The sequence below is a fragment of the Saccostrea cucullata genome, unplaced genomic scaffold (genome assembly GCF_032062105.1).
Source record: "Saccostrea cucullata isolate Sc308-1 unplaced genomic scaffold, CSIRO_AGI_Scuc_v1 ctg593, whole genome shotgun sequence".
In the NCBI taxonomy this organism is placed as follows: domain Eukaryota; kingdom Metazoa; phylum Mollusca; class Bivalvia; order Ostreida; family Ostreidae; genus Saccostrea; species Saccostrea cuccullata.
Window position 1 is genome coordinate 189065 of NW_026927738.1, and position 10451 is coordinate 199515.

The following is a 10451-nucleotide window of genomic DNA, read 5'->3' on the forward strand; positions in this document are numbered from 1 at the left end:
TAAAATTTGAATACCTCTTTCACATCCATTAGATTACATTTTTATATGTTGGGAAATAAAAAAAAAACATTATGGTTGATTTTCCTCAAATATGTCTTATAAGTAAAATAAAGATTCCTATCAAAGATTATTATGGCATAAAAATACTGAACTTCAAATTGAATATGCGAATATTTCAGAGGAAATTTACTGCATCGACGCCAGATTACCGGAGTAATTATTCAATCTTATCTCGGATTGAGAAAGGCATAATACACCTTTCTACCGTCAACATTTGAATTTTCCATGTAAAATGAGGGATTAGATGTTACTCTCTAAGGAACTCTGATCTTTTTTCCTGTTCTCTAAAATCGTTTTCAATTTTGTTCCCCCTTTAATGTTTACGTGTAGTAATCCTTATATATACATGCACAAGGTATTGGATATCATGTACAGCGGACATTTTCCATATCAGATAAGCACCGTTCGACCTGTAAAATGTAAATGTTAATTTTCACCTCGGTGGGGAGTGCAAGGTAATTAGGCAATTCCATTTCATAAATCGATAAATTTGCCCTACTAATACCAAATCCTCACATACTTATCTTTTATTGAACCCCCGTGTTTACATACACTTATCTACATGCGTTGGCCAGAACATCCTACTACTACTTCAGCATAATTCAAGGTTAATGTTTACATTGTTTTGCAATCCTGCTGTGAATTATATACCTGGAGTTTTAAGAAATCATATCAGTCGTCGGTTCTTAATAAACGATAGAAAATGGTTTATAGCCGTCTATTGCAATGTAAAAATAAACTGTATATGTTTTTTATGTTCAATTCACAATCGACCCACTTGCAGCCAAACTAAAGTCAAACAAAAACTTAAGTAGAAATGGATCACAAAAACTTAAGTAGAAATGGATCATATTTTTGTGAATATGGGTGATCCTATCATGACACAAAAAAAATCATAAAAATCCCGGTTAAAATGAAAAATTTAATTTAAATCTTTAAATGCCATAATACTGTCTTCGGTATTTGAAGCGACCATTCTGGCTTGTTATACATAAGCATCCCCACCCTACCTCACTGATCATAATATTTTTGTGAATATGGGAAGATTTTCAAAGATTTTTCCTATATATTTCTATGTAAAACGATCCTATCATGACACACTTCCTAGTGGAGGCCTTACTTTAATATGGATTCTGTGAGTAAATGACAAATTTACTGAGTCGTCTTTAACGGTTAAAATTAACGAAAAATTTAATTTAAATCTTTAAATGCCATAATACTGTCTTTAAAAAAGAGAGTATGCAAAATAAAAGTCTATTGCATGTCAAGAAACTTCAATGTAGAATTCACACGTACCCCTTAACCCAATAACCTTCAAATACATATTCAGTGTGACCCTCCACTTCAAAAGATAAGGCGTGCATATAAGGTTTTTTCACTTTTATTTCTATTAAACAAATGACAGAAGATGTGTCGTTTAGAATTGAGGTATAAATTGCATTTCATAAATTATTATGCATGTCAAATTACAGTTATAAAGGTTAACAATTAAAACAGTTATCATTTGAATAAAAATCGTCGACTTCTTGACGAATTGACACCAATAATCTTTGAAGACATATATAACTTTAGCACAACAGTCAGTGAGTGAACTTCACACACGAAGTGACTTCAAAGAGTGGCACACCCTTACAGAGTCATGTCCCGGTAGGAACCCTTAGTATGGTGTGTTCTTATGATAAATGAAATTGTTCATTGCACATATTAAGAGTGTATCATGATTACGAATGTCTTTTCATACAATATCATTCAACACTGTATACCTGACGAAATAAATATTGCACCTCAAATTGTATTTTCTCTTCAAACGAATACTTAAGAATAATACCAGCTTAGATCATTCTTCAATTCAGAAAAATAACGCTGACGAAGATGTGGTACATATACCTTGACGCTCACATGGTCTTGAAACTCTGACTCGTTTGAAGAGAATCGTCTAATAAATAAGTGATTTACATACAATGTACATGAATGCTACAGTCATACAGACAACATAATGAACATGAGAATTGAGAGAGTTCTTAGATGAACTTTGCATTGTTCAAAAGTCAATGAAGACGATCACGTGACACATAACATAAACAACACATCAGTACCCGTCTCATCCGAGTCTATCACGTAAAAAAGAAGCACCCTTGAATTCTGTTCATTGGAGGTTTATGTACAGTTCGACAATGACGTTTACTCCAGACTGGCAATTACATCCACTGGCCACGTGTCCTAGAACTGTCACCTCAGGGGATGTCAGAAAACTACTGAATCTTTTAAAGAACTAGTTTTCTTGTTTTGGATTTCGAAACTTTCCTCTTGATATTGGAACAAGATGTCTTTTGTCCGAATTTGTTCGGATTTCTTCACTTATCGGTCAACAAATTGGATAGGAATTTGATCAACAGGAGTGATGACTGTCCGTAATGTCGTTTTAAGTTCCTCTCCTGTGGATTCCATCCAAAATGACTGTGCTGTCTAAAAAATTGAATTTAAAAAAATTGCTTAGTATTGTTGAATTTATGTCCATCTCTTTTTCTGACTATCAACTTTTTTCAAATCTTTCAAATGAAATCGAACATAGTATGATTATACTTACTTTAACCAAGGTAAGAAACAATTCTTGTTCTGCGATTCGTCTACCAGCACACATTCTGTTGCCAAATCCGAATGGCAGCATGGCAAAAGGATGCTGTTTATTCCCGGAGTCCCTCAACCACCGTTCTGGTTTGAAGTTTTCTGGCTCCGGAAAATACTGTTCATTGTAACCCATGGTATATCCATTCAATAAAACACATGTCTGCAAAAAAAGAGAAAGTTATAAGTAGGGTTTTTGTAAATCATTCATTCTGAAATTATTATACAAACGGTTAGATAGCTTCTATTCTATTTATCAGAGAAATTTTTATTTATATGTGTGATAAACTTACATTTTTTGGTATAAGGTGACCATTTATGACTGTGTCTTCTTGCATTACCCTGGCATTGATTGGTATAACAGGATACATTCTAAATAAAATAATTTAAATATTAGGTAACTTGCAATATAAAAAATTAGTGTGTCCAATATCAATGCTTTAATTTTTCAACTTATTAAAGTGGAAGTAATACTGAGGAAAAAATTACCTTAAACTTTCCTTCATGACTGCCCTTAAGTATGGCATGTTTTGGAGATTTTCGGCGTTGCATGGTTTTCCTTTGCACACTGTATCGACTTCATGTTGTAATCTTGCCTGGGCATTTGGATTTTTTGCAAGAAGGTAAAAGCTAAAACCAAGGGCCTTTGAAACCTGCACAAAAGAAACAAACATATTAAAAAGTGCAAAACAGTAAAAGTAGGTCAACTGATGTATGTAAAAAAAAAATACATGGTTTTGACAAAGTAGATACTTTCATTAGATGAGAAAGACGATCTGATATGAAAATCATGTCCATGTGGTGTACAAAAAATATTGAATGTCTATTTAAGCACTTGAATTGCTAATTACAGTATCAATTGACCACAGCATTCCCTAGCTATTGAGTTTACTGGCAGATAAATTTTGCTGCAACCATTGTGCTGCTGTCAGTAATCTTTTCCGCATTGCTACCTTATATGAAAAGAATTAACTAGATGTCACTTGATTAAAATGTTTCTCCTAATGTTCAAAAGCTCTGGGGATCAACTGCGGTCTTCCGCGACCACAGTATAGTACAGGAATGCGTGCCTGCTTAATTTTGCTGAACAAGACCCACAGCTGTACTGTGAAAGAGTTTTCGATACCATTTAATAAAAACTTAGTCTAGGATAAAGAGGTCAGCCTTCAAGACCACCCAATAGTTATCAATTCGATCCATCAAATTTATAAATTTCCATCAAGTACCATTCAGAAGAGCTTAATTCTGCTTAGCAAAGTGACATGTCTTTGCAGTCACATATCAATCAAAAATGTGTCAAACTTCGAACTCTTTTACAATTCTTGGAATTATATGGATCATATAAAATACTTTAATATAGAACTTACTGTGTCAACTCCTGCTAAAAGAAGTTCGGTTGTATTGACATGGATCTCGTCCATGCTAAGCTTTGTATGTGAAATCATATGTTGCAAGAATCCGACAGCATTTTCTTTTTCTAATTCGCCGTTTTTCAAAGCTTCGTTTATTTCTGCAATTTTGTTGTCGAACAGTTGTGTGGCTGAAATAACAATGAAATACAAGATATGAAAGATAAGAACAAACTTTTTTCTAAAGAAAAAATACATGAAAATAGGCGGTCATTTGGAAGGCAGAGTTTAAAAACATTTAAAGCAAAACTTACCAACTGAATAAATGGTATCCCAGGACTTCACGTGGGTTCTCCATGGTTTGGTGTTGAGTTTTTTGTGAACGTCTGCAAAAACCATCAGTTGATGACCTGTCAAGAACATGTTTCCAATAGCATTGATGAAATCGGCTATTCTTGGTTCAACATCATTTTCTAGGCAACCTAGTTTCTTATCCAAAATAACGCCTGCAGTACCTGCAAAAGTGATGAAACGCTATAAATATTTTTGGATATGGTACAAGGAAAGGTCAACACAAGACACAAAAGGAGGTTTGAGAAGTTTATATTTAACCTATACTTACTTTCCAACGCCCATTTATTGAGCTCTGAAGGAAGGTTATGTACAGATCCCTCGTTGTCTCTGAGAAATCGTACTCGGTTCACGAAAAGTTCTGAGACATCATTCATGATATCTATATATTCTGGTACCGTTTTCGGCCTTAAGGTGAGTTTGCTAATTGCCTGACGCATTTTATGCCATTCTGGTCCAACACTACAAAGTTCAAATATTTAAAAAAGTTGAAAAAGTTAGAAACAATAAATCAATAAAACAGAAGTGAAAGACATTTTTTATTTAGGTCAAGGAAGAAAAAAAACTTACGCAGACATAATGCCAGCTTTTTGATTTCGGATTTTCTTGTACAGAATCCATGAATCGTAAGGGGGACGAAATGGATATTTTCCCTCTTTTCGAACGAGTTCTTCAACAAGATTTGGATCAGCAATGGAAACGTTGGTAACAGGTCCAAGTTTTTCTTTAAACATTTTCCCGTATTTTTGGTGAAATCGTCTCTGTAATTTAAAAAAAAATATTTGTGATTAGAATTTGGAAGCTTGAAGGCTGGAGGTATTTCTTTACGGGACATTAACTTTCTCTTTATGCAAAAACATTCTAAATTATCTTTTTTCTACAGAAAAATCTTCTAAATTTGAAATTCATCATTGACAGACACTTTAATACATAGTTAATCGGCCTGATTTACAACAAACATGTGCATTATTTATAACCCCAAAAGAAATTCGATCTCATAAAAACTTGCAGAGTGGTGAATTGTTTTGTTAGAGAATATCCATTCCATCGGATTTTTTTTTGTGCTTATCGGCTGTTAAGGAGTAATATAAACATAAAAATTAGTTGATCATATTTCGGCATACAATTTTTATGGCACAAATTAGCATAAAACTTTACTCGTGTGGTAGTTAATTTTCAAGACGGATCTCGAAAAAAATAAAATAAATGCAGGAACAGAAGAGAAAACTACTGCTGATAGTGTAGGAGAAATTATTCATCCTATTACATTGCAGCCTCTGACATTTATGAACAATACAACGTTCTTGAGGGTGTACTTGCTGACTTCTTAGCTAGTAATTAATGAAGATATACAACTTATGTGCGAAGCAATCGATGACATTCTTGCGCAACATTTACAATACCGTCACTATCCTTTTAAAATCTTTAGTGACATGCTATATACACAAAACTGGGTGCGCGTACACTGGGAAAGGAGTATAGGGGTCAAGGAGTAGATTTCAAATATCAGCTGAAGTGTGTACAGAAAAAACACAAAGTTTTCCCTTTAGCCCTTAAATTCTGACATCTTGTTAGTTAAGAAACATAAATGGATAAATTCTGTTTGCGGTCAGACATAGAAATGATCCCACGCGTAGATAGTGGATGGAGATGAATCGCCCTCTTTTTTAAACAGTATAAATTAATTTTTAAGAATAATCCATTAAAATTTTTGCGGATTGGTAGAATTTTTGGGGTGGTTATGCCTACATATGCAAATAGATTACAAATATTTCAGGCATTGTATTATTAATGTCCTATGCAAAATAGTCCTCGGGTCTTTCCTGTGTATCTTTGACTCTAACATGCACAAAAAATGTATCTAGGTTATGCTTTCTCCTTTGAAATACAAAGTACAACTGACAACTTCATCAGACATCCTAGATGTTAAAAGGCCAGCAGAGAAGATCCTGCGATGTAAACACTATTACAGCGTGACAGGGACCCTATCCCGGCGTCAAAGGGTGCAATGATCCGACGCTCACCTCAACAAAACTAGGCTTCAGTTGAATTCCCCGAGATAATCACCTCAATTACTAGATTCCATTCATTACTTCAGGAAGATAGCTGAATGGATTATCAGCACAGAGGTTCAAAGATTTCTTTTAATTTCTACGGCTAGTTTTGTTCAGTTTTCTCACTTTTTCCTTTTCAACATTTTGTTGTTGAAAACATAATTTGTTTTTCTATGTTAAAAGATGTTGATTAAACGCTGAAGAAACAAGGTATGCAATGGAAAATGACTTACCTGCACTTCGTGCATTTGTCCCCTATTGGCTTTCCTGAAATATTCCGGGGCTGTTCCCACTACGGGGTAGCCCCGGGGTCCCGGTAAATCATCAAGTGTCCTAGGTTCTACCACACTTTGTGTATTGTCCGTTCGATCTGCAACAGCTTCAGCAATAAGTCTAACAGCTGACACATTTTGAGTAACACCCGTATAACATTTCCTTTTCTGACTTTGGAGAAGTTTTTTGGCTGCAACACTCTTCGAAAAAAGTTTTTGCACTGCACGTTCTGCCATTGTCAATCTTTATAATACTTTTTGTCTTTGCTCCTCCACGGATTAATTTCCGTGAAAATATGAATACCAAAACAAATCCAACAGAAATGAATTCTGAAATAAAAAGAAAAAAATGCAGAGGTCAACTTTGAAATAATCCAGTTTTCATTGATACATAGTTTAGATGAGACACTTAGTGGGTCTCCCTCTCTGTTTGGCGTACGAGAGCCGTGTGCCACACTGTGCTAATGAAATGCTTTATATAGCCCCAGTGCTTCCGCACGAAGCGTTTGCAATAAGCAGGTAAAGGTAAATATGAGTTTTACAGGTCTATAATGCAACCACAATTTAAAAACTAAGTGTAAAGTAGATATATATGTTAATGAACTCTAAAGGTGGTTTTTTCGTCGCTTGTTCTTTTTTCGGCTTCCTAATTGTGTTAACTTTACATACCTCTTTAGTGACAGAGAAAGACTTTAATAAATGTTTTATCGATAATAGTAAATGATGCTTAAAACCTAACTTGCATACACCCATTAAAACCGCAATATATCTTTTCATTCGTTTATTTTCATTGGGACCAATAGGTGAGAGGTTATGGTTACGAATATTTGTCTTTGCATGTCATCAAATGTATTCAAGTAATATGAGTTTTTGAACTTTCAATTAATTGGGTTTTTCTTCCTTTTGTTAAAAATAATCTAACAACGCAGAATTCTTATTTTTTTTTCAGTAAAATGTTTCAAGTATCTGTTTAGTTTAGAAAACTTTAGATAGAAATTATTGTTTTCATTATAAATACGAAAGATAGCGATATATTTGAAACATTTTATGTCTTCAAATTTTTTTTGGAAAAAAAAAACAACAACAGCTTGCACTCCAGTTTTGTATTCTTTGAAAAAAAAAATCTTTTTATTCGCTTTTTTTGCTTTTTCAAGGGAGAATTCCATTGAAGAGACAATGTGTTCCAGATATCCAACTTTCATTTTATTGCTTTTACTCATTTACCTCTCCATGAGTGCACCTTGGTAAACTTTTGGTATAAATAGTTTTGATAAGGGAACCGTGGTCGCATAACTTGTGGCAATATTGTCTCTCTTTGACAATATCGCTCTTAAGTACGTGCATTGTAAATTCTAAAGTCACAAATATCAATTTGTAAATAATACCCTCACTTTGTTAGACTATCTCTCATTGATATGCAATATTCAATTATTTTTCACGTTGCCAGCTTTATTTTTCTATCAGTATAAAACGTTTTTGTCGCAATAATATTTTTTTTAAATTATTTTATCAAGAATTCAAACTTTTGCATCTGAGATTTTTTTCTAAGCATGCTTCTTATCAAGTAAAGAAAAAAAATATATAATTCGCTAGAACGTCACATCCAAAAGTTGTTTTTTAATATATTTTATCAATGGTCAATACATTAATATATCATCGAGATCTTTCTAATTAAAGGTGAAGATCAAAAAAATTAAAGTTTTAGTCTTTACATTTATTGAATTAATTCCAAAACACGCACTCTCACACAAACACAGCATGCCTGCACATTGCAGAGAATATAAATTTCACCTATTTATCTTACCTGTAAAAATAATCCAAATAAAACAAGAAATGTTACATAGAGCAAATCTGATTGCACCTGTAATACACAATAGAAGATAGTTACTCCGCCATGCGTTTCATCGATACGAAATACATTTACTGTACGCAAAGACTCCAGTGGCGTCTATTTATAGCGTACGAGCGCCTTTTTCACTCATTCATAAGTTGGAAATGGGGCAGGGCCAAAAGGGTAAACAGGCAAAAAAGCCACGTATGGAATGTCATTGGCGTGCCGTGATTGGCTAGAGAAATATTTTTGTCAGCTGTGGCAGATATGATTGGTCGTTCTATAAGCATTCGTGCGAGTAAAATATCCACCTTCCTGTGTTGAATCGAGTTTATACTCCGATTTTTTTCTTTCTTCGACAAAATCTCTCATTCACGTAGCGTTAGCCTTAATTCTTGTCATTTTGCCACTGCTTTCTTTACTAGTGGGGGCTTAAGATTATCCAGCGATCAACATGAATGAAAAATATATTTTTAAACCTTTCACATAAGATTTAACATGCTTAAATCAAGGCACTGGACGAGTTTTTATTGCCTAAATTCTACAGTGTCTTATAGATACATTATGCATTTATTTTGTATACTGTACAATTATTTTTTACGGAAGTACATAGTAATTAATTTTAATAAATATTCATTAATAAAAAATTATCAAAGGAATGTAAATATAAAATTAATATACATTTTTAAATGAAGTCTTGAAATTCTACTGGTCTTTTTTCTTTAATCGTAAACTGAGAAATTCTGTTAATGTATAAACAAACTCAGAAATGGAATTTAAAAGAAAAAAATTAAAAGAGTTAGGGAATTTAAAAAAAAAAAAATTAAGATGAATATGTTCTACAGCATTAATTCTTGAGATGTCCTCTATTTTAGTAATTTACGGTAGTTTCATATCCAATATCAACAATTCTACGATATATACTCAAGTTAAATCTAAAATCAATATAACTTCAACATATACCGCAATCATCTTCTCATTAAGCAAACAAAAATTTTGTTTGATTAAAGAAATGTCAATCTGTGTGACATATTGCAACTCCGAGGTTGCAGAGTGCGTTTTCTTAAACTAATTTGCTGTGATTGTTTCCATAGAGAAATTGAAAGTCAGATTTATGCTGCATAAATATTTTAATGATATCTTGGGTACAGAAATACTTTATTGTGTGGGGTGAAGAGGTACAAGCGTACCATCGTAAGTGAATTACGATCTGCGCTTTTGTGATCAAGAAAAATTTTGTCGCGATATCGATTTTCTGCAAAGACCATCAGAGAATAAACCTACAGTTTAATGTCTTTAAAGGAGCACTTATTGATCTTTAAAACAAATTAATTTCATCATTATTTCTTCAATGCATGTATTCCTACTGAATCAAAGAATTCCTTGTACAAGGTTGCACTCAATGACCTAACCACGTTCAAACTCTCGCCAGTGTTTGTGTCACATGACTCGGGGCGGTTTTTCGCTCGTAATGGCCAGTATAATTTCTTTTCAGCCCAGTTTGCCGCGCTGACACGCGCGTTGAAGTGGACACGATATTTAATTTGTCAGACCATTTAGCATCCTGCGTCAGTCTGCTACTTGTACAAAGTAAACAGATTTTCCTAATCAGGAATCCTTTTGTAAAATACCATGATGTAACAGTGAGGGGAAGAAAAGGTTAACTTAAGAGTTTCTTGATCTAATAAGGTTGTTGAACTACATTACAGATCATTATTCTGAAATACTTCATTCAAACCCAACAGATTGTTGGGTTTATTACCACTTTTATTTTCTTCCCTATTCATTTATTTGTTTTCTTGTTTACATATGTTGATTTTTGGGAGGAAAGCGAAAACAAGATATAAGAAATTTTTAAAAATCTCTAAAGAAAATAGATTTTTTTAGTTTCAATTCATTGATTCAGGGG

The 10451-nt window shown here is 33.4% G+C and overlaps 1 protein-coding gene across 1 annotated transcript; it reads right to left on the reverse strand.

Annotated features, from left to right (window-relative positions):
* Positions 1-1425: 1425 nt before the first annotated feature.
* Positions 1426-8621, reverse strand: LOC134275416 (cytochrome P450 27C1-like). Its single transcript, XM_062757700.1, has 10 exons — positions 8516-8621; positions 6673-7041; positions 4956-5146; positions 4657-4847; positions 4349-4549; positions 4053-4225; positions 3175-3338; positions 2979-3057; positions 2648-2848; positions 1426-2526 (listed from the first exon to the last, which is right to left on the reverse strand). The coding sequence occupies exons 2-10, from the start codon at positions 6946-6948 to the stop codon at positions 2419-2421; spliced, it is 1584 nt and encodes a 527-aa protein (XP_062613684.1). The 5' UTR covers positions 6949-7041; positions 8516-8621; the 3' UTR covers positions 1426-2418.
* Positions 8622-10451: the final 1830 nt, after the last annotated feature.